We start from the raw sequence: 23,027 nt of genomic DNA on the forward strand, positions 1-23,027 counted from the left end.
TGGTACTGGGACAGTGATGCTGGTGCTGGGAAGGTGATGCTGGTACTGGGAAGGTGATGCTGGTGCTGGGAAGGTGATGCTGGTACTGGGAAGGTGATGCTGGTGCTGGGGCGGTGACGGCGATGCTGGTTCCGGGGTTGTGCCCATTTGTGACCGCTAGGCGGCGCCACAGCTTCAGGCGACGCCAGGCAGTGGGCGTGGTCTCGCCGGGGGGCGTGGTTTCCTCTATGGGGCGGGGCCTCAACGTGCGTTTGCCGGCGCGGACGGCGGCCGCGCGGGGTCAAGGCGGCGGAAGCGGAAGTGACGCTCGACGGGCTGGGTGCCGGCGCCATCGCCATCGCCATCATGGTGGGCAGAGGGGCCTCCCGCGTGCCGCAGCGGTGAGTGCGTCTTCCCCGCCTTCTCCTCACGCAGCTCCGCGGCTTCCTCCCGGCCTGGGGTCTCCCGGGGCGCTGCGGCGGCGCGCGGCCCGGTGCTGCCGGGAGCTGCGGGGCCCGGCCGGGCCCTGACGCCGGCGGCGCTGGCCCGTTACATTTGACGTATCGCAGGGCCCGGACAGCGGGGAGCCGTAGCTTAGAGCCGGGGGGCGTCGCGGGGTGGGGGGGGTCAGGGTCTCCGGGCCTGGGGGTTTTGAGGGTCCCCGGGCCGGGGGGAGCGCGGGGCCGGATCCCCGGGTCAGCGGTTTCACGCTTCCGTGCTGCGGGGTTTAGGTGGACCGACTATCTCCCGCTGGGCAGGAGGATGCCGGGCACCCGCTTCATCGCCTTCAAGGTCCCCCTGAAGAAGGTAAGCGCCTGCCGATGCCCTGGGCCTGTTCAGGGTGGAAAGTGGCTGCGGGAAAGTGTCGCTTTGCAGAGAATCAATGAGTAAATTCCTTCAAAAAAGTGAGAAAGAGCGTCAGTAGGTCATTTTGTTGTTTATTTTTGGGAAGCGGGTTATAAGCCGGGAGAGAGAGGAGCGCAGCGCGGTCACTGCTGTTTGACCAGTCAGAGCGTGTGATGGGATCATGGTGGTGTTCACAGCATGGGGGTGACCAGGAGCGGCTTCGGGGGGTTGGCAGCTTTCTGGGGGCCGGCAGCACCACCTGGGCACCCCAAACACAAGGAGGTCTGTCCGGGCCGGCTCCGTTAGGGCAGGAGGGATGCTGCGGGCAGCTCCTGCCGGCGCTGCCAGCTGCCCGGGGGCCGTGCAGCCCGATGAACACGGTGCCAGAGCTGAGTTTTGGGAGCGGAGGCTTTGAGGAGTCGGCGTGGTGGTGCTGCTGCCCGCCCGACGGTGCCTGGAGGACCCTGCTGCTGTGTGCTGGGGTGAGCTCTGCTCCAGAGGGGTTTGAGCGCAGCAGCAGTTACACCTAAAACAAACACTGGGTCACGTCCCTGGGGATTGCGGAGCTCATGGTGGGGAGCAGTGGTGTTTGCTCACCTGTTTGAGCTGAAGGCCTATTTTACAGCTTTCACCAAACGAAAGCTTCAGTTTCTGGGTGTGTTTGTCACGCTGCAGTGTTCTGACACAGTATAAAGTCTCCAGTCACTCCTGGAAACCCTCAGCTGAACAGTCTCAAAGCAGCGAGGGCCTCGGCGCGTTCTGGTTTGGCTCAGTGTAACTTTTGTGTCAGTCTGTGTCTGCCTTTGCTCATCGCTTGTGTCTTTCTCTTTGAAGGGATGATCTTTGGGAGGTTCTGGAGCATGAACCTCTTCCCACCAGTCTCAACGCACCCGAGTTTAATGTCTGCTCTTAAACGTTATTTCCCCTCAGAGCTTTGATCGGAAGCTTCCTCCAGAGGAGAGATTTTCGCCTCATGACCTTATTAAGAAAATCAAAGAGCAGAAGGAAGAACTGGGCCTGATCATTGACCTGACGTACACAACTCGCTACTACGGGCCAGAGGTCAGTCTTGGTCTTACTGTTGGGGAACTGAAGCTCTGGGTAAGCCCTGATATTGCTGATAAAGTGGAAGATATTTCTTGCAAGAAGATAACTTTAAAGAGTGTGAGGCGCTCAAATCCTTTGGCAGGGGGATGAGGTGAAGCATTGCAGGCCCATCAGGATGGGGTCTTCGTCCTTGATCAAATACAGGCCTGGGGTCTTCGACCCCCATTGTGCAGATCTTCTTTGTACTAACCAGCACAAGCTCTGGGATACCCTAAAGCTGGTTTTTATAGGCTCTCCTGAGTGAAGAGCTGATTACAACCAGCTTTGGCTTGTGGTATCAAATATATCAAATACTTGCTTGGAAAGGTGTTCCGTGCTCTGCGTATGCTTCATCCTCCCCAGGGAGGACAGAGCAAAGGCACGAGAAATAAAAATGCAAACAGGCTGCTCTGGAATATTGGTATTATATTAAGAGAGTGAAGCAGAAGTTTTCTTACCTAAAAGTGTGTTGCTGCTCTTTTGGCCTTAGTTGAAGAGCTCAGCTTCTTCTGGCTTACAGTCTACGGTTCCCTAATTGATAAGAATCCTTGTGCTTTTTCTGGAAATTATTGACTGACTTTCTTGTAGGAGCTCCCAGCCACACTCTGCTACTCAAAGATCTTGACAATGGGACATGAAATACCAAACAAGCACACCATTTTTCAATTCAAGTGTGTCGTAAAAAAGTTTTTGAGAGACAACAAAGACAACGGTAAGTGTGGATTTCCCGTACGTTGCTGCTGTTGGGAAGGGCACTGCAGACTTGGAGGCCAGTGATGTTTTAATGAACAGCACGAATTTCTTTTCCTTCTCTTGTCATTTGAATGTCAAGGTAGTAAGATGGCTTTGTTATGGTAAAGGAATTCATGCTGGCTCTCTGATAATTTGGCAGCGAGTTGAGCTTTAATTGAGTTTGAGACTGCATCTTTAGACTGGCTGTAAATACTGATTGCTTTTTGGGAGCAGTGTAAGCAGCAAGCTGTTAGTGCCCGGGAAATGTGGGATGGCTTTTTGGGGAGCTTTTAAATAAATCTTCCCTGCAGTGAGCTGTGTGACCACGCAGATGAGCTCACAGAATTAAATGGCCTAATGAGCTGAATCAGTAGCACTAACTAGACATAAATATGGTGATGTTGTTGCGTGGTCATTTCTGTTTGTTTACGTTGGTGTCGCTGCTGGAGGACGAATGCAAATGGGCTTGTTCTGCTTGGGTTTTGGAGAAAGAACTCTTAAATGTAACCTGATTGTTCTATGTTACAGATAAACTCATCGGAGTTCATTGCACGCATGGCTTAAACAGAACTGGCTACCTGGTTTGTAGGTGAGTTGTCCTTAGTCAAACTGAGTTAAGTGGTGGCATTGCCAGCTTCTTGTTGCTCCGGGAGCAACTAGTGTTGCCCCAGTAAAACAAGAGTCAAGTGACCTGCGGGATCCCAGGCTTGCAAGGATTTAAAACTTTTCAGCTTCAGGAAAGCTGTTGTTAGGGGGCACTTTTTATCCCCAATTTCAGCAGACCCAATGTTGATATTCCATTCTGGCATGTAAATAGAAACTCTAAACACTCCCCAGGTATTCTTTCTTTTTTGAATCTTCACTGACCTGTCAACGTTTCCATAGTTAATTGTGTAATTAGAGCTTTCTTGCTGATCTGTTCAGGTACCTGATCGATGTTGAAGGCATGGAGCCAAATACTGCAATAGAGCGTACGTATGTGTGTGTTCTTGTTCGGATGTGAAATGTTGATCATGGGCTTGTGGTTTTAGATGGCCAAAAGGTTTGGGCTACTCCAGGGAGGTAACTGTGTTTTAGTTATATGTACATGTGTGTTTTCCTGTTGTGTAGAATGGGAGCTGGAGGCGTGTTGGGGGTTCTGCGAAGTAATTGGAAAGAAGGAATTAAGTTTATGGCCTGACTGTGGAGCTAACCAGGATGGAGTGAACCTGGAGGGCACTGAGTGCTGGTCGGATAGTGCCGTGCTGCAGCTCTGCCTTGTCACGGGCTGTCGTGCGAAGGGCAGTACGCTGAGTGGAGTCACCTTATGTGACTTGAGTTTGGAAGTATTGGTTGAAGGGGTTAAAATGCTAAAAATGTTAAAATGCTAAAGGGCTTAAGTGCTCTGCAGCCCCAAAGATGACTTGTACAGAGTGTTGTTGTAACTCAGACCTGTCTCTCTCCAGTGTTCAACAGGGCTCGAGGGCATCCTATAGAGAGAATCAACTATATCCAAGATCTTCGGAAGAGATCTGTAAAAAAGTAAGTCTTTTTGTGTGCATGAGCAAGTGCACGTGCCCAGGGAGAGAGCTGCTGTCAAGCAACAGATGTTGAACATGACTAGCTCCTAGGAAGGGAGCTAGAATGGGCCAGTGGGTAAGGAGGAAGGTGGGCAGTTGGGAGACCTGGGTTTAAAGATCTCCACAGGCCTGCTGCCCTTCCTTTTTTCCGGGGAGCAGTGATGCAAAGGGGTGGGGTTTTTAAGTGTAACAGAGCTGTTGTGGTCACTTGGTAAATGGTTTGTGGACACAGTCAAGGCTTACAGAATTCTTTTTAAGGAACTGCGGACTAAAGAAGTCGGGCTCGGGCCCGCTGAGAGAAAAAGCCGGTGCTACACCAAACACTAAAAAGCAGATGGCCAAACATCATCCACACCGCTCGGACCAATCCTCCCTAGCAGTGCCCAGGTAGGTTTTTGCTTCTTGCCTCTGTGCGTGCTGTACAGCTGAGCAGACAGAACAAAAAGAGCTGCTTTCTCATTTTCAAGAAACTTAAACTTGGATTTTTACAAGCTGCAACTCACGCAAGAGAGCACCCATTGCCTTGCCAGCTCTGCAGTGGGGAAAAAAACCTCCCTGAAACTTGTCTAGAGCCTGCATATCAAGGTGGAAGTGTTCCTTGTATCTACAGCAGCAAAGCTCTTTGCCTCTGAGTAACGCACTTGTGCTTGTAGGTGCGGAATAACGTAACTGACAGTGGTGGTGCTAGTTCCCGGGGGGGCTGGAACGTTCTCAAGCTGTCTAAGAGATTTCAGGGACAAGAGGATTTTGAATCGGGCACCAAGTGAGGTAGCAGCTCTTCCCTGAGAGTGAAGTAGTAACTCTCTTTCTGTTCCTAGGCTCCTCCCGTCTCAGCAGGGATGGCAGGGGAACAGTGAATGCAGGTAAAGAGCTTCCTCTTGACCTGGGGCACATGTCCTAGATGGGAGATGACCTCTGGCAGCTCCGAGCTGTGGGGGAGCTCCGAAACCATCTCAGGAGCAGACGCGTGGTAGCCAGTGCCTGCTTCTGGCAGAGCAGTGGCTCGTTCAGCCCCGCTCTTCATGTGTCCTGCTGAAAACTTCCCTTACTGTAAGAAATCAGCGTGTAGGAAATGAGCTGCTAGCTGGGCGTTCTTCCTGGGTGTCGCAGCGTTCAGGCTGAAGCAAAAGGGACCGGGTAAACCCAGAGGGGCCAAGGAGATTCACCACCAGCCCTTTCGGGCTCTGCGTACAGAGAGACTGAACGGGACCGTGACTTCTCCTGCTACTGACTCCTGAATTTTCTTCCAGAAACTCCAGCAACGCCAAGAAGAACCGCAAGCGAGCCGCCAAGGCGCAGGCACGACACCAGGAGCTGGCACATGAGCACGGGGCGACGGAGCAAAGGCAGCAATGCAGTTTGGCAGCGAGGAACTGTCGGGTTTCATTGCCTGCTAATGAGCGAGGCAATGGACTGTGCTTTCCCCCTCAGAGCCCCCACCTCTGCCCGCCCCAGGAGAGGCAAGCGGCCAGGAAACGCAGGCGCCGGCGTAGGAAAGCTGTTGTGACGGAGTAGGGAACGTTGTACGTGACGAAAGCCCATCCAGGGCTGCGTCTTCGCCCCGGAGGAGATGGGTCTCTCACCACATGAATGAGCGGCTTTGCAGTCGGGAACTGCAAATGCAGATGTTCTTAATTTTAACACAGCTCTTTTGTTTTTAATTCCCCTCCCCTCCCTGGCCCTGGTACTTTTACAAATCTCACAGAAATTTTTTAATCCTACATGGTACCGGAGTCATAGCTCTGCTCCTTGAGGGATGTGGAGAATAAACGTCGACCCAAACGGAGCTGGAATTACCCTAAAGAAACATCCTCAGGAGCATCCCTTTAACCTTCAACAAGAAGGGCTTTTTGCTTGATTTTCTCAATACATAACAAGAAATAGGATTCGGCCTGAAACTAGATCTTTTTTTTTTTCCCTTTTCACCCACTTTTGCTAAAGTGAATTCCCCTGGTGCGTAAACCTCGAGCCCCGCTTGGGGAGCAGTTATTTCCCCCTGGATGGGCCTGATGAGCCTGCAGGATCCGCGCTTCGGCCCTCACCCGAGCGCAGGGTTGTTGGGCAGTGGGCTCTGGGCCTCGCGACCGGGCCATTTTGGGGTGAGAACGGGTGTTTTCGGGGTGGTGCCCCTTTAAGGTTCAGGGCCGGTTGCTGGCGGCATGCTGCTGAGGGAAGGGAAGCGGCCCCTCGGCCGGGCGGAAGTGGGAGGGGGCTGCAGCGTGCCCGGATGTTGCGGCGGCTCCTGATTGGCTGATGAAAGCGAGGCGGGGAGGGGCTGTCGGCGTTTCGGCAACAACCCGGAAGCGCTGAGGAGAGGCGGCGGGTGGCGGCGGCAGGTCAGGGCTGGACCCGGGCACTGGGGCTGCGGGCGGTCCCTTCCTCGCTTGAGGGGCCAGGGCCAGGGTCTGGTTTGGGGCGCCGGTCGGGGTCGTCCCTTTCTCTCCTGGGGGGCCGGGCCGGGCGGGCTCCGGTTGGGGAGGGGGTTGCGTCTCGTCTCGGGGTTCCCTTCGTGGGGCTCCGGACAGGGGGCTCTGGCTGCGGGTATCTTTCCCCTTAGGAAGGAACATCCGGTTTGGGGCTCCTCTTGCTCTATTGTGAGGGGCTGGGAGCCCGTGGGGGGCTTTGGTTGGGGGTTCCCCTACTCTTTTTTTAGAGGAGAAAGGCAGGGGCAGGCTCTTCTGGGAGGGACAGGCAGTCCTGGGGGGCTCCTCTGCTCTCCCTTGCAGGGGAAGGGCTGTGGGAGTTCTGGAGGCCTCTGATTTGGGGGAGGGAGGCGTCTTCCTCTCTCTTGGTGGGCAGTGGCTGGGGGGTGGTCTGTAGTTTGGGAGCTAGCAGCTGGAGGGGGGGTGGTTTGGGCACTTTTGGGTACTTTGTTTAGCTTGCGAGGTGCTGTGGGAATTAGAGGGGGAGCTCTGGGTTGGGGGCACCAGGAGTTATGGTGTGTGAGTGGTGTCTGTTCTTTCTTGGGGGAGAAGGACTGTGGGGCTTGGCAGGGGAGCTTTGGTTGGGGGAGGTGACTGAGAGCTCTGGCTTGGGGGGAACAACTGAACTCACCCCCCCCCCGGCAGAAGCACCAGCAAGGAGGAGAAGCTGAAGCCCACTCTGAGCTGTGGCTCTGTCACACCCCATAAGTGAGCACTTTGGGACAGCAGGCTCTGGCAGGACCGAATCCCACAGCCCTTATTTAGGGCAAGAGGCCTGTGGAGGCCCCTCCAGGCTGGGGGCTGAGAAACGTGGGCCTGCCTACCTTAAAAAGGGGCTTCTGCTCTGAGGTAACCCCAGAAAGGCAACTCCTCTGCCGGTTGGGATCCTCAGGCGGTGCTTAGCTCAGCTCAGGACCTTTCCCCATTTAGGAAGAAGCCGCAGTAAATCACGATGTCGTGTGTGTGGCAGTCACATTGCTGGAAGGCTTGCAAGGCACTCTGGATTCAGCGCTGTGATTTCATAGGCAGTTTAACCCTTATGCTGGTCCGGGGTGGCTTTTCCAGGGGGAAACTGCTTTTGGTGTAGGAGGAAGAGCATTGCGGAGGATTTCTGGGCTCGCTGCCCCTCAAACATTCTTGGTGCTTCCTCAGCTTCGAATGTATTGGCTTGTGCCATGGGGCTGTGGGTGAGAAGGGGTTTGTCGGAGCCAAGCAGGAGGCAGACGCACAGATCAGGTCGAGGTGCATTCCTGGGGTGACGGGTGTGCCTCCCACAGCACAAGGGAGAAGAGGGATTGCGACTGTGCCTGGGCGAGAGCAATTTGGGATCGAGCTTGTTGGGTAGGGACGGATCTGCTGAGCAGCAGTGGCTGGAAGGATAGCCTTCAGCTCCGTCCTCGTCTCACTGCTGTGTAAGCAAAATGGTGAATGCTGCAGTGTTGAAACCCTGTGTAAAGCCACTTCTGCTCGAGTCTGAATGAAACGCTTTGGTCATCTCCCCCCAGACTAGTGACTGGCACTAGTTTTGTTGTGTGGAGAGACAATTGGGAAGGAAGCATTACTTTGGGTAGGATTTGGATGCGTCAAACTCTAGCTTGAAATCAATTACCAAGGACTGATCTTGAATTTGTCGCTGCCTTTCAGGTCATAAAGGTAAATATCCAAGCATTGTGCCCAAAAAGAGCTGGGCTTCTCCCAGATTCTTCCCTCGGGACCTAACTTGGCCCATGTATTAGACGCTTTTCTGCTGAGGGGGGATGATTTCTATCGGGGAAAGACAGTCCTGAGGAAACTGGATGAGTTGCCTGGTTTACGCTGGTTTTGATGCACTTGACTTTCCTCCCACCACAGAGTTCGTCAGCCTCGCGATAGCTTTGATGTGTGTTGTTATGCCTGACCACGCCAACGTCAGCCTCCCGCCGGAGGAGCGAGTCCGAAGACTGATCCAGGTGGGAAGTGCCGTGGAAGTGAACGAGGATGTCCCGCCACGACGCTACTACCGCTCCGGAGTGGAAATGCTCCGCATGGCGACCATTTACTCGGAGGAAGGCAATATCGAGCATGCCTTTATTTTGTACAACAAATACATCACGTAAGAGCAGCGTTGCTTCGTTTGCAAGTAACCCGTGTCGATACAAGGGGTTGTGGGTTTGGTGTTGCGTATTTTGAGCGTGTCTAAACACTGTGAGGCCTTGCTGAGCTGGAAGAACTGGGTTCTGTCCAGAGCTCTGCTCCTTTTGAATTTCACTTACCGCAGAGGTGAGGAATACAGCTGGTTAGACTGACCAGGAGATGTCGTAAAGGTGTGAGGCGCAAGCCCACAAACGTTGCTCACCTCTTTGCAGGAGGTTTGTGAAAGTTCCCTCTGAAACCAGGCTGATTGCGTATTCCTCTGTCCCTTTGCTAGTGGAGACTCCTGTCAGCAGGAGGGAGGTTTTGGCTCCCTGTGTGTTGAAGCTTCCTGGTGTTTTATCACTGCGGAGTGGCTAGATTGGCCTCGATTGTCGCTAGGTTGGCTGTGACATCATATGGATTGGCAAGGTGAAGGATCTCGGTATCGAGTATCTACCTGGAAAGGATCTAGGCTGGTTGGCGGTTTCTCTAATAAACCAGCTTTGGAGGAGAAGCCTGTTTTACACTTAAGTTACTACAGCCTTTTACAGCAGGCAGTGAGTTCCTTCTTCAGGTGCAGGGACCAGTTGTAGGTTTAGTTTTATATCTCAGAAAGACTATAATCCGCCCCCGCCAAACACGCACGCATACACTCAAGCCCTTCTCAGGAGGGACATGGGGAAGAGTTCTGGGTCCAAAGAACCTGATCCAAATCAACTGGTGAGGTTCTTGGGTACTGAGCACCCTTCTAGAACGCCCCAGATCATATATAAACTCAGCCAAGACCCTGTTTGGGGTTTCAGCTGCTGGGTCTCCAGCTGTAGGGGCTGACTGCGTAGACAAGTGCAGAGCCACATATTCTTACCATCATCTCCGCAGCTGGCCAGAAACGAGCCATCTTGGGTCCGAAACCCCGCTGCCGAGCCGGAGCGTATGCCGTGCTAACACGGTGACGTGGTGTCGGATCTGGATTGTGTCTGAGCAGCCCGGAATACAAGCAGAGCAAACGTGCACCTCTGTGTAGCTATGCCTGTCGGTGTTTAAAGGGCTGAAAACTCTGATCGTCAGAAAATATCCCAATGGCATGGAGTGTCCTGTTCCCACAGGCTTTTTGGCCAAAAGCCTGTCCCTCCCACTTTCGCCCAGTGCCACTCTGATATGGTCTCTGCTGTGCCCACGTTACCCGCTTATCCAGAATGTGGTTGGCACCTCCGTGGGCATCTTCTCTCCCTGCTCCTGTGCGCAGGATTCCTGCCCCTTAAATCCAACACATTTTTCTCTGATTAGCTTTTCTTCCCGCCTTGCACTTCCTGAGCTTTTATGGGCATTGTAGCGAGTGCCCTGGGAGGCTGTACAGGGAGCTGGGAAGTGTAAAGCCCTCGGGAAGCTTTCCAGGCTGGTTACGTAGCTGAGGCCGAAGGAGAAACTCTTTAACTAAACAAATGAACTAAAAGCACCTTCACTGTTTCATTATAGCAATGATAGGTGCTAGCGTGTTTTCTCTCCAGCAGTTTTCAAACGCTCATGGCATTTACGTTAGCCTGGCTGCTGGGCTGCCAGGAAGGTGTAAAAACTCTCCCTCAGTGGTGTGATTTCTCCAGTGCTGATGAATATGAGCTTCTGCCCTGGATTGTCTGAAGATACGAACTTAATGTCACCGTCTCATTTCTTTAAACAAAGATGTGAAGCTGTAGCTCAAGCGGTAGGCTTGATGAAGTGTTTTCTAGATGCCCTTTCCCAGGGCCGTGATTCAAAAGGCAAGAGCGAGGCGCTGGTAATTGGAGCCTCTCACAGGACTTGCTCTGCTCTCCCCTTTCTAGAAACGGGATCCAAATTCTTCCCCCAGTGCTTCAGCCCACATCTGCAGTCAGTGCTGTGGCTGTCCTTTCTCAGAGCCCAGCTCCCTGCCGGAGTGTATGGCCTAGTGCAGGTGCTTTCCCCATCAGGCTGTGCCTTCGGGAAGGGGAGGACTCCAGCCCTGAGAACTACATGAGGGATGCTCTTAGTTTGGTGTGTTTGGTGGGAGTGAGCACATTGTCCTTGGGAGCGAAGTGTGGTCTGTGTGGCTTTAGGAGGCTGGATTTCTCTTTATTTCTCTATACAGCACTCCCAAAGGTTGATCTCAAGGCCTGAATTATACTATGAGATCTGTGTTGTGGTGCCTGATTTGGAGAGCCATTGGTTTTGAGGCAATCTTGTCTAGACATGGGGTAATCTCGAGACAGATCCGCACTGAGATTCCCATTGAGGCAGCCAGTTCCCTGCTTGGCCTCCAGCCACCTGCTTGATCTCGTGCAGGCCGTTTGGCTGCACAGCACCTCTATTTCCCATGCAGAAATGAAGTTTGTTGCCTAGCCTTCCTCATGGGGGGCAGGAGGGTGGCATGGCTATCTCTAAGAATAACCAGGCTGGACTTTTAACACGTGCATCTTGTCACCTTGTAAGACATCTGCTTGCTTGTCTTCTTGAACAGCTTCTTCTGCGTTGATCTGAGTGGATGTTTTCCTTGAATTGCCATCAGGCACACTAGGTTTGATTTTTGCTAGAGCCAAATAAGAAAGAAAATAAAAAAGACATTAATTTTCTGTGGTGTTTGGGCTCCTGGTTTGCCTGCGTGGCTGTGAGCTGCTAGGGTTGGCTCCAGGGGTTTGTGTGGGGTGTTGCAAGGGACTTGAGAGATGCCGGCTTGGCGTGCATGCTGTAGCAGTGCTTAAAAATAGCCTGTGATGTGGCTGCTCAGTGCCAAACAGCTGCTGCTCATAGTGGACTCGGGAGCAGGCGGAGGTATGAACAAACCCAAAACTCCTGGCGATGGGAGCTGCAGGTTTCAGTCTTGCCAAGCCTCAGCTGGGCTGTCGATAGGAAACATGAACCATTCCTGCCCTTCCTCTGCCTCCATCCCCAGCCTGCCACTGCCTGGTCTTGCCCCAGAGTTTTCCTCTGGCTGCCTGAGTCCTCCTCTCATCCTGCTGCCCACTTTTTTCCCCTCCTTCCTGACTTGTGGAAACCCAGCTGTCTCTGCTGGTTTTTTTGTCCTCCCCAGGCCAGCATCTGCTCTTAATCCTTCTTAATTAATCCCTTCCATTTTAATCTGCTAGCTGTTGGCAATGATCACAGCCTTGTTTTGTCTCCTCGACACAGTGACCTACTTTGCAACCACCAGCCGGGAGTGGGGACCTTGCTGGGCGTTTCGGATGGAGCAACGGCTTCTCCGTGGCTCCAGGCTGTGACATGGTTATGCTGATCCTGTGGTCTCTGGTGAGAGCATCCTCACGCTCTCTGTGGCAACCAGGAGCATTCGGGGTTGCAAAAAGTCCTTCCTTTTCCCAGAGGACTGAGGTTTTGAAGCAGCTGGGTTTATTTACTGCACACACAGAGGCTTCTCAGCGTGAAGAGCATTCTCACTCTGTCCCCCCTGAATTTTTAGTGCTTGGCTCTGCTTGGTTTGTGCTGCTCCCTGGGGCACAGTTTGCTCCTCACTACCCTTATTCCTTGTGCCTGGCCACGAGGCTGCTCTCTAAAGGAGCTGGAGAGCATCCTTCTTTAGATGCTGAAATGGTGGAGCAAAGAGCCACAAAGGAGGGCAGGGTTTTTTGCGTTATGCCCACAGGCTTTGTGGACGCTCAGAGCAAGCACAGCTCTACTTGCAGGAGACAAGGACCCAGCTAAGCTCTCCGTGAGCTCACCCTGAGCATGCGGTCAGGTAGTGTGCCATGGGGAACTTGTTCACAGAGATAACTCAGGGATGTCTCAAGGCTGGGGAGCCTCACAGAGCTAAGCCAGAGTGAATTGCCCCATGTTTGTGGGCTTTTTTCCTTCTTCTAGTGCTTGTGGTACTCTTTCTCTGCATCTTCATCACTGTGTCCTGCAGAGCTCCCTGCAAGCAGGGGGAAGACTTATCCTATTTGTAGAGAAGCCAAAGATTAACGTGTTCGTAGTCATGCTGGGAGCGGGGTGATGTTGAGCTCAGTCTTGATTTCCCTCCCAGAAGTCTGCACAGAAATAGCCCTGCTGCCTGAAATATTGCCCTGACCTTCTGGGCTGGTCAGGCCAGAGAGCCAAAAGGCTCCCGATGCAGCAGCTGGGGATGTTGCGAACTTGCTTTTAGCTTACCTGCAAGTTTTCTCTTTTCAAGGTCTGAGTTAATTTCCCCATCTCTTGCACAAACTGTTTGTTCCCCCATACAGAAGGACGGTGTGAGCACTGAGTCAGCCAAGTCCTTGAGCTTGTGTGTAATCCTCTTGAATGCTCGCAGAGGTGTAGACAGGTGCCCAAGGACCTTCCTGAATTGCTGCCAGCGTCCTCGGTATTTTAGACAGGCTTATTAATGTTTCTGTTCAAACCAAATGTATTTATCCCTGAGGATCATCTCCAAAGTCCAGGTGGAAGAAAAATCTCCCGTGTGAGGTGCTCCCCTGGGACTGAATGAGATCTGTGTGCCGTGAAGAGCTCAGAAGGCCATTAGATGGTGGAGGGTTTCCTGCAGAAAGGCAGATGACTGTCCTGATTGTGGGGAGCATAGGAGGTGGTGGAGCAAGGGGACAGTGCTGGAAGGGAATGATCCGTTCCCCCAAAATGCCACTTACTGTCTTGTGTTTTCCCTTTCTGCTGCAATTCAGAAATGCAGTTTCTCTCCTGTGTTTACAGGCTCTTCATTGAGAAGCTGCCACAGCACCGTGATTACAAAACTGCTGTCATACCTGAAAAGAGGGAGACAATGAAAGTAAGTAGTAGCATTGCCAAGTCTTTAATGGCTGCTGTCGGAAATGTTTTGGGGTCATCGACCTTAGGTTTTCATGGCTCTGGGATGAGTGATCCACACAAACGCTGAGAAGCCTTGGCTTGACCAGGTAGTCCTGAGCCCTTGGGAGTTATGGTTTGGGTTCTTCCTGGTGTACTTGCACTGGGCTGGCTGTGGTTGTCAAATTTACAGAATCACAAAATCGTATAGGTTGGAAAAGACCTTTAAGATCATCGAGTCCAACCGTAAACCTAACACTGCCAAGCCCACCACTACACTATGTCCCTAAGCACCTCATCCAAACGGCTTTTAAACACCTCCAGGGATGGCAACTCAACCACTGCCCTGGGCAGCCTGTTCCAATGCTTGATAACCCTTTCAGTGAAGTAAAATTTCCTAATATCCAGTCTAAACCTTCCCTGGTGCAACTTGAGGCCATTTCCTCTCGTCCTATCACTTGTTACCTGGGAGAAGAGACCGACCCCCACCTCTCTACAGCCTCCTTTCAGGCAGTTGTAGAGAGCGATGAGGTCTCCCCTCAGCCTCCTTTTCTCCAGGCTGAACAACCCCAGGTCCCTCAGCCGCTCCCCATCAGCCTTGTGCTCCAGACCCTTCCCCAGCTCCGTTGCCCTTCTCTGGACACGCTCCAGCCCCTCAATGTCTCTCTTGGAGTGAGGGGCCCAACACTGAACACAGCATTCGAGGTGCGGCCTCACCAGTGCCGAGTACAGCGGCACGATCACTGCCCTAGTCCTGCTGGCCACACTATTTCTGATATGAGCCAGGATGCCATTGGCTTTCTTGGCCACCTGGGCACACTGCTGGCTCATATTCAGGCGGCTGTCAACCAACACGCCCAGGTCCTTTTCCACCGGGCAGCTTTCCAGCCACTCTTCCCCAAGCCTGCAGCGTTGCATGGGGTTGGTGTGGCCCAAGTGCAGGACCTTGCACTCAGCCTTGTTAAACCTCATACAATTGACCTCGGCCCATCGATCCAGCCTGTCCAGGTCCCTCTGCAGAGCCTTCCTACCCTCAAGCAGATCAACACTCCTGCACAACTTGGTGTCATCTGCAAACTGACTGAGGGTGCACTCGATCCCTTCGTCCAGATCATTGATAAAGATATTAAACAGGACTGGCCCCAGCACAGAGCCCTGGGGAACACCGCTTGTGACCGGCTGCCAACTGGAGTAAACTCCATTCACCACCACTCTTTGGGCCCGGCCATCCTGCCAGTTCTTTACCCAGCGAAGAGTACACCCGTCCAAGCCATGAGCAGCCAGTTTCTCCAGGAGAATGCTGTGAGAAACCATGTCGAAGGCTTTACTGAAGTCTAGATAGACAACATCCACAGCCTTCCCCTCATCCACAAGGCAGGTCACCTTGTCGTAGGAGATCAGGTTGGTGAAGCAGGACCTGCCTTTCCTGAACCCATGCTGGCTGGGCTTGATCCCTGGTTATTCTCTACATGCCGTGTGATAGCACTCAGGATGATCTGCTCCATGAGCTTCCCCGGTACCGAGGTCAGGCTGACAGGCCTGTAGTTCCCCGGGTCCTCCTTCCGGCCCTTCTTGAAGATGGGTGTCACATTTGCTAATCTGAATTTACTTTCTGTTGAGTCCTTTCTTTCCTGTTAAACTCCCTGCTTTTTAAAGACCACGTGGCTTTTCCATGGTGGCTGGATGCTCAATGTGATAGTCCTCAAGGGATTTGCCAGCAGATCCTTGGAGGTTGCTCACAGCCACAAGAAGCTACCGCTCCTCTGTTCAACATTGACCAGAAGAGCAAAGGACAGTGCTGCCTAAGCTCTTGCTCAGTGTTGTTGGCAGTGCTGTCTGTGCCACCCGGCTACAATGTGCCTGTCTGTAGCCTGTCCACACGTGGTGGTGGAGCTGCTCAGCCCTTCCTGCCTCGTGAACAAGCAGATGGTTTATAATCTCTGGGTGCTACGTGTCTGTTGATTCTTGCATCTGTTCAGGTCTTGTTTTTCTTGCCTTGGAGCTATCACACTCTTATGACTCTGTTTCCTCCCTTCAGAAACTGAAAGAAGTAGCCTTCCCCAGAGCTGAAGAGCTCAAGAAGGAGCTATTAAAGAGGTACGCCAAGGACTATGCTAAGTACGAGGAGCAGAAGGTGAGTGAGAGGAGACTGGAGGCCTGTGCTCCCCAGAAGACCCTCAGCCACAAAGGGTTTGGAAGAGGGCAGGTCTCCAGGGCTCCCTGGGTGCTCTGAAATGTGACGTCTGGGTAGACCCAGCTTGCAGGGTCCAGCCTTGTCACCTGCAGCACAGGGCTGTCCCAATCATGTCTCTGCTGCCATTATGTAGATGAATCTGTCACAGGTGTCCCTGCATCCTGGAGGCAGTCTGAGCTGGGACTGTTGTTTGGTTGTTTTTTCTCTTTGTCCCAGTTGTGAGGTCTAGGTCTTATGATCCAGAAACTCAGCAGGCAGGTGGTAGCAGCATGGGCAAGGGTTCTGTGGGCAAAGCAGAAAACTCCACGGTCAGTTTTGCTGCAGACAAGTGCAATTTTAGAGAGAGGATAGAGGGAAATCAACCTGGAATTATATTTCTGTGGAAGAGGGAGGGTAAGGCAGCAGTTTTACTGCCCTGGTCTAGCTGTCTCTCCTGATGGAAGAGCAGATCTCTGTTTTGCAAGCTGAAGCTTCTGTGCAGGGAGTGCTGTTTGCTGGTTACCTTTTGCAGACCCTTTAGAAGTAGTCTGGGATTGCTGAGGGTCTGCAGTGCATAGGCTTCGTTTTCTGCCTCGGACTAGTGTTCCCTTGTCTGCTGATGTCCCTTGGCGTATTTTTCCCTGCAGAAGGAGGAGGAAGAGGAATTTGCACGCAATTTGGCCTTGCAGCAGCAGCTGGAAGAGGAGAGAAATCGGGTAGCCCTGATGAAGCAGCAGCAGGCAGAGCAAGAGCAGTTTCATGCCTTTGAGGAGATGATTCGACGACAGGAGCTGGAGAAGGAACGTCTAAGGATAGTGCAGGAATTTGGAAAGCCAGAGCCCCGTCCCGAGTCTCTGGACGGACCCCTCATCCCTGGCGTGGAAAAGCCCCCAACTGATTTAATCCCAAAGGTTCCCATCTCTCCAGTTCACCCTGCAAGTCCGTCAGTGGGGACTGTCTCATCCAAACCTCCTGTTGTGGACCGATCTTTGAAACCTAGTGCTTTGGGGAGCACGGAAAACAGTTAGTACCTCTCAGTGCACCCTTCTCCCTTGCTGGGGCTGAGCCAAATGCAGCAGAGGAGCTGATTTGTCTGGGAGGCTCTTGAAAGTATCTGCTCGTGGCTCCATCCCTTCTGGGGTTTTGGCCTTCCAAGTCACTGGATGTTCTCCCCATTGTCCAGTAAAGGCTTGCAGGGCTGGGGAGAACTGTCTCCTTGTGGGAATCGGCCCCCCATACTTCTCCAGCCCCATCTCTCTGCTGATCTAGAGTCTACAGCCTATTTGGCTTTCCTAGATCCAAATACTTGTTGGAGATTGGGGTTGAGTTCCTGGTTAGGCTGACCAAATTCTCCTCTTCTGTGAAATATGGCTCCAAAATACTGATTTGGACACTTCCAAATGACTGGTTCTTGCCCAGTGACGCATCTTTCTTTAAATGACATTTTGTGTTTGTGGTTTCATTTTCTTTAACAAAATACTTGGGTTTTGACACACTGCTAAAAGTCTTTTTCTCTCTACGTGTTTCTATTTTGAAAGAGGTAACGAGTGTCCTTTATGAAGTGTCACAGTGACTTCATTTATCTGTGATTGCTGTTGGAAGGGTAGACATTAGAGCAGTTAATGTTTCCAGGCTGAATTTTCTCAGTCTAGTCCCTTCAGATACTGACCTGAGGGAACATTTCTCCAGCATCCCCCGACTGTCATTACTCATTGTGCTCCCGTTCTCCCCACAGATGCAAGTATGGATGTCCTTCGCCAGGTCATCGTCCCTAGGGAGCTCTGCCAGAAATTCCTCCAGCTGGCTGATGCCAACACGATCCGGGGTGTGGAGACGTGTGGGATCCTCTGCGGTAAGCTGGTAAGGTGGTAATCCTAATTAAGACCCTGGAAGTGGCGCAGAGGCCTTTTGTCAAGGTGTGCGATAGCTTTGAAAATGGCTAGAGGGCCCCGATGTTTGCCACGGAAGGCTGTAGTGCAGTTTCACCGATGACTAGGGCTTCATGTGAGTGTAAGGGATGATCTGCCTCTCCTTTTCCTCCCTTTTATGTTAGGATTTCCTCGCACTGAATGAGGTGCTGGCCATCAAGTCCCAATGGGTATTCAGCTTCCTCTCTCCTGTTGAAGACTCTCTGCTGGGTACCTGCTTCAAGCACCGCCATGTTGCTGGTGACAGGCAGCTCCGGTGGCTTGTCCTTTTGGTACCAGCAGGACTGAGGTGTCCCAGCTGTGAACTGGGACCCTCACCAAGACAAGGCTGTGCAAACATCGACTGGAGACAGTTAGTTCTCCCCCAAAGAGTCTGCGTGCACAGGTTTCCATTAGCAGCTCCAGCCTGTCTCCCCCGAGTCGCTTGGGGCTGCTTTGCTTGCAGAAATGAAGTTGTTTGATGTAGCAACTTTTTGCAACCCAGCTGCTTCCAGACACTTGGTGATTATTTAATTATGAGGCATCATCTCCCAGTGAGTGGAGAGATTCACTTCAGTGGGTGTCCAGGACTTCTCTGAGCTCTTGTGGGTGCTCTGCATGGCAGGGAAAATGAAATAGAAAGCTGTGGGTCATGCTCAGACCCAGAAAATCCTGCGACTCCTTTGTCAGTAATTTGCAGTTACCATTTCTGTGACCTATAAATGGACGGTAGATGCATCCGTGGGCTTATTTCCAGAGCTGCTCTTCCCCTGGCTGGGCCCCTGAGTGATGAATGCAGAAGTACTGCGTTCCCAAAGCTTAGGAAATTACCTTTGCACCAGTGGGCGGCAGCAGCGTTTCCTGCTTGGGGGGTGTCCGGTGGATAACAGCCTCCCTGTGCTGCCTTGCAGATGAGGAACGAGTTCACGATAACCCACGTCATCGTTCCCAAGCAGTACGGAGGCCCCGATTATTGCAACACGGAGAATGAGGAGGAGCTCTTTGTGATCCAGGATCAGCACGGCCTTGTTACGCTAGGCTGGATCCATGTGAGTCTCTCGTTCCTGTTTCACTTCCCAACTGGCCTTGCATTCAGCCAGGAGGGGAAGGGGTGTGTGGAGCGGGGCTGGCGGAGGAGAATTTACTGGAGATGGCATGGAGCAGGCAGCATCCTCCAGTCGGATTTCTCCTTTTAGTGCAGTCTCAGTTGCTACTCACACTGCTGGAGAACTCCAGGCCTGTTTTAAGTTTGGGTCCCTTTCTAAAGCACCAGGTCCTTTGAGAGTGGGATATTGGGCATGAAGCTCATGCTTCATCCAACTAAAAGCTGACTCCAGAGGCACTGCCGGGGCATCCCGAGCTCCTGCTGTCAGCGCAGGGCCGCTCTCGTGATGCATCCCTGTAGTAGCGCTGCTTTTTGCAGACAGCTGTGTGCTGCTCTGCCGCGGGATGTGCCAGTTCCAGATTCCTCCGCTGGCTTCGGCGCTGCCCTGCTGCCTGTCCCCGCGGAGCCTTTGGCAGTCGGATTGGTGCCAAGCAAAATGTTTGGTGCTGCTGAGTAATCTCTCGAAAGCAGCAGCTGCCTCGTAGGCTTTGACAAATAAATGCCTGCTGCGTGTGCCTGATATGTGCAGGGTGTCTGCTTTTGGTCTTAACTCTTCAGTGACGGCCCTGCAACATCCAGGGACCCTCAAGAATCCCTTTGACCTTTCTGCTGGTCTGGGCAACAAAAACCTAACAGCAAAAGGGGAAAGATCTTTCAGCAAGAGTTAGGCTGTGAAATCTGTCAGCCAGAGCTGGGTAAGGTAGTGGTTGTCTGTGATCGTACAACCCACAGCTGTCTTGGTCGAATGCGATATCTTGAAGTGCCTTGGCAGTATGTTACGTGCCTAGTGATGCTGTGCCCCAGGGGTAGCTGCACGTCAGAAACATGTGAAGTGCCCTGCAGGGAGGCATGCATGAAAGCAAGGACAGTGTTGTGCCTTAAAGTGTGACTTTCCGTGGGATATGGCCAGAAATGTAGAGCTCCTCCTGTACTTATTCCAAACGGAAAAGAGGAGCAGATGTTTTGGGATGATCCAAAACCATTTTCAGTGTGCAAGCATGTCCTCTGTGCCATCCAAGGAGCCGTGTCTCTTCTCTATTACAACCTTCTCTTGGCAGACACAGTCCCTTTGGACTAGTCCTCCGACCCTGCTGTAACTTCCTCTCTTTTATGTTGCCTTGTGTTTCAGACTCACCCCACGCAGACAGCCTTCCTCTCCAGCGTTGACCTGCACACGCACTGCTCCTACCAGATGATGTTGCCAGAGTCCATTGCTATTGTGTGTTCTCCAAAATACCAGGAGTAAGTACGGACGTGGGGTAGGTAAGGCCTTTCCCTCCGCCTGTGCTGCCCAGCCAAAAGGTTGGGCAGGAGGTCTGGCCTCTTCAGAAGGTATCGAAGGGCTGTTTACCAGGACCATTCCTCTATCAGATTCCTGGTGTGGAATAAAGTCAAGTGACACAATGAAAGTTTTGCCAAAGGAGGCTGGAAGAGTACGTGTGATTCGACAGCTCTTCTGAGCTGGTTCGGGGGGGTCGTATCTGGGCTGTGGTTGCCCACTCGTGAAAGGAGACCTGTCTGCAGCCGTAGAACTGGGGAGAGGAGCGTCCCGGGCAGAGGAGCATCCCACAGCATGCATCTCTGCTCTTGCTCGAGAGGAGCAGACTCAAGTGTGCTCCTTCAGACACAGAAGGAGGTGCTTCTATTTGCAGAGGCTTGAGCTACACAGAGCTTGTGTTTATTTGCTCTAGGACGGGGTTTTTCAAGCTGACAGAGCATGGCCTGGAGGAGATCTCTTCCTGCCGGCAGAAAGGATTCCACCCACACTCCAAAGATCCCCCTCTCTTCACTGTAAGTCACCCCACGAGGCAGTGGGGGCTGTAGGACCGTGAGTCAGCATATTGGACACTTCACTTGAATTTATATCTGTGTCGAGGTGCTAGGCTGTGACCCAGGACAGGAGGGTCAGCCTGGCAGGGGCTTGTCTCTTCCTAGAGTTAAGATGCAAAAGCTTTCTAACTTGTTAGCATGTGTTGGAGGTGCAATGCAGAGCACTTCTCTGCAGAAACAGGTCAAGGCAGCAGCAAAGGCTTGAATTTGAGAGAGAGAGAGAGATTCGTATTTGTGTCCTGCTATGGTCTCTGTGTGGCACTGGGCAAGGCACTAGTTCCTGGTCCGAGAGGGCTGTTCTGCGAAGGACGCTGGGTGCAGGTTGTCTCAGGAGGTAGAGGAGACTCACCTGAGCTGTGCGAACATTTGAATAACACCCCGTCCCCTCTTTCTCTTCCGTTCTCTTCCAGACCTGCAATCACGTGTCAGTAGTCGAGAGAGACGTGGTCCTGATGGATCTCCGATAGGCCTCTTGCCTTAAACCGTTTACAGAAAGCCATCTACCTTCCTTCTAGGCCTAAGGAATTTTTTTTTTCCTCCTGTAGCAGATGATTTCTACCGTGTAGTGATCCTTCCCCTTCCTCCCCCAATAACCACGGTGAAATCACTACCTTGACCTCAGTGGGAGCACGTGAAACCTCAGTGCCTGACATTGGGCTGGCAAAGTGGTGCTGAGGTTCAAGGTGTGGGGAAAAGCTAACTGGAAGTTCAAAGACAGAAACTAACACTGAAGTAATTGTTTAATACTCTAATCTACGGCTTGAACGGCTTCTTGAGGGGGGGATCCCTGTGATTTGCTGCAGCCGTGAAGTGTGGAAACTTCTTCAAGTGCTTTCCAAAGCGGGACTTGCCCAAATTAACCCATGCTTTGTTTTGCCTCTCTCTGGGTTTTTGTGGTCTCAGTGCAGCTGGCTGGAGTAGATGAGTCTTTGCTATAGTTCAGGATTAAACCTTCCTAACCCCTCTCACCCCATGCAAGAGCTTATCGCCGCTGAGCTGGAGCAAGTCCTGCTTGCCGGTACTCAGGTCTTTGCCTGGTGAGGTAAGAAAGGGGCCCAACCTCCTTTGGGAACCCTTATTTCAGCGTTTCAGGGGAGAAGGTGCCTGGATGTGGCACCGCTTTGCACGAGCTGCTTCATTCCAGCAGTGGGGAGGGGTGTCTGGATGGGGGATTCGCTCTGGCCCAGATGGGGGATTCTGCCTGGCAAGGGCTTGGGTTTGGCTTGCTGCTGGTGTCACCGTGGAGGAGGCTCTCGGTCTCTTGGCTGCAGTGCTGTCACGTGAAGGCTCTGCAAGGCCATCTCCTCTCTGAGACGGGACTCCAGCAGCTCGTGCTGCTTCGATCCTCAAAGATCAGCACCCCCCATTGCCTCTGCGCTTCTCAAAGCAGTATGAAGTCTGTCCTTGCCAAAAACAAGCGCTCCGTGACGTCGCCGTTATGCGTTACACCAGCCAGGGACCTCCTGCGAATTACTCTCATCGGACGTCAAGCAGCGATTTTCCTTCCCTGCGCTATCTGTGCTGAGCCTCCGCCCTCGCCTCTGCCGGCATTGAAATGGGAAGAAGCAGTATTGAAAGGTGGAAGGCATCTGGCCTCAAAGGGCTGAGCGTGACCCACACCATCTCCACATCCTCTGGCAGGATGCTGTGATGATCGGCACATGGCTGTGCAGGGAGGGGAAGAAGGCTGGAGTTGTCTTCCCACCTGGCACGCATACATACGTGTTCTATATGTCATGTCCTTGTACTTCTACATGCAAAATTCTTTGGTGTACAGTTTAACACAGATGGATTGTATTAGCTTGGCTGGGTTTCTTTTGCCACTTGTTTTCTTTGAGCTAACTTGGGTTGGAGGGGTCCAGCGTGGCTGAGAAGGGGGAGGGAATAGATTTATTTAGGGGTTGTGTTTATTTGCGACAGCCGCCTCCTCGATTCCTGCGTGACAAACTGCTGCTGCCATCATTTTTGCAGTCGGTTTTGGAAACAGGCTACCCTTGGCAGTGGGAGGGAAGCAAGGGGACTTCAGGGCATCTCTGGGAACTAACTTTCAGCCCTAATTTATTGAAACCGTGCTCAGGGCTGGGTTTTGCAGCCTCTGCGTAGGGGTGTTCATCCCACAGCCCTACACAGAAGGGAGAAGTCTGTTCTTCACCCTGACGGCTCCCCCAGAGCGCCGCGGGGACACAAGGTGTGAAAGCCCATCTTGCAAAGCAGCGATTCCTTCAAATCAGTAGTGAATATCACAAACAATTTATCTCAGCTCCCCATCCCTGCAGGTCTTGGGTTGGAGCTGACCCCAGCATCGAGCAGAGCGCACCAGCCGGGGAGAGGAGCCGGTGGCAAATCACTGCTTCCTTCATAAGTCGTCCCAGTGACCGATAAACCCTCGTGGAGAATTTTTCAAATACCTCGCAGCGTGGCCGTACACAAGGGCGTTTCTCATGTCAGCGCCCAGCTGCTGCCTCGCGCTCAGCCCTGCTGTCTGAGCTGGCAGCTTTTTAATCACATTTTTTCACTTAAAGTCACTGAGTCATC

At 52.6% G+C, this 23,027-nt stretch overlaps 2 protein-coding genes across 4 annotated transcripts; both read left to right on the forward strand.

Annotated features, from left to right (window-relative positions):
- Positions 1 to 261: 261 nt before the first annotated feature.
- Positions 262 to 6,088, forward strand: DUSP11 (dual specificity phosphatase 11). 2 transcript variants are annotated; one of them, XM_072845983.1, is made up of 10 exons: positions 265 to 380; positions 711 to 786; positions 1,756 to 1,887; positions 2,500 to 2,623; positions 3,172 to 3,232; positions 3,568 to 3,614; positions 4,089 to 4,164; positions 4,461 to 4,589; positions 5,021 to 5,065; positions 5,453 to 6,088. In XM_072845983.1, exons 1-10 carry the CDS (start codon positions 346 to 348, stop codon positions 5,715 to 5,717), a joined length of 990 nt encoding a protein of 329 aa, XP_072702084.1. In that variant the 5' UTR covers positions 265 to 345; the 3' UTR covers positions 5,718 to 6,088. The 2 variants fall into 2 exon arrangements, with proteins under 2 accessions (XP_072702085.1, XP_072702084.1); XM_072845984.1 differs by lacking the exon at positions 5,021 to 5,065 and having other exon boundaries at positions 262 to 380.
- A 331-nt stretch (positions 6,089 to 6,419) lies between these two features.
- On the forward strand, positions 6,420 to 22,294 carry STAMBP (STAM binding protein). 2 transcript variants are annotated; one of them, XM_072845980.1, is made up of 10 exons: positions 6,420 to 6,538; positions 8,477 to 8,717; positions 13,385 to 13,460; positions 15,516 to 15,611; positions 16,298 to 16,673; positions 17,386 to 17,510; positions 18,469 to 18,606; positions 19,792 to 19,904; positions 20,354 to 20,453; positions 20,903 to 22,294. In XM_072845980.1, the coding sequence occupies exons 2-10, from the start codon at positions 8,503 to 8,505 to the stop codon at positions 20,957 to 20,959; spliced, it is 1,296 nt and encodes a 431-aa protein (XP_072702081.1). In that variant the 5' UTR covers positions 6,420 to 6,538; positions 8,477 to 8,502; the 3' UTR covers positions 20,960 to 22,294. The 2 variants fall into 2 exon arrangements, with proteins under 2 accessions (XP_072702081.1, XP_072702082.1); XM_072845981.1 differs by lacking the exon at positions 6,420 to 6,538 and adding an exon at positions 8,067 to 8,278.
- The last annotated feature ends 733 nt before the right edge of the window (positions 22,295 to 23,027 follow it).

The sequence above is a fragment of the Ciconia boyciana genome, chromosome 25, assembly GCF_034638445.1.
Source record: "Ciconia boyciana chromosome 25, ASM3463844v1, whole genome shotgun sequence".
In the NCBI taxonomy this organism is placed as follows: Eukaryota; Metazoa; Chordata; class Aves; order Ciconiiformes; family Ciconiidae; genus Ciconia; species Ciconia boyciana.

Coding starts and splice junctions, on each gene's coding strand:
- DUSP11 (XM_072845983.1), top strand. CDS start 346: ATGGTGGGCAGAGGGGCCTCCCGCGTGCCGCAGCG. Junction 1,888..2,499: donor CTCGCTACTACGGGCCAGAG/GTCAGTCTTGGT, acceptor ACTTTCTTGTAG/GAGCTCCCAGCCACACTCTG. Junction 4,590..5,020: donor TCCTCCCTAGCAGTGCCCAG/GTAGGTTTTTGC, acceptor TTCTGTTCCTAG/GCTCCTCCCGTCTCAGCAGG.
- STAMBP (XM_072845980.1), top strand. CDS start 8,503: ATGTGTGTTGTTATGCCTGACCACGCCAACGTCAGCCTCCCGCCGGAG. Junction 8,718..13,384: donor TTGTACAACAAATACATCAC/GTAAGAGCAGCG, acceptor CTGTGTTTACAG/GCTCTTCATTGAGAAGCTGC. Junction 18,607..19,791: donor TTACGCTAGGCTGGATCCAT/GTGAGTCTCTCG, acceptor CTTGTGTTTCAG/ACTCACCCCACGCAGACAGC.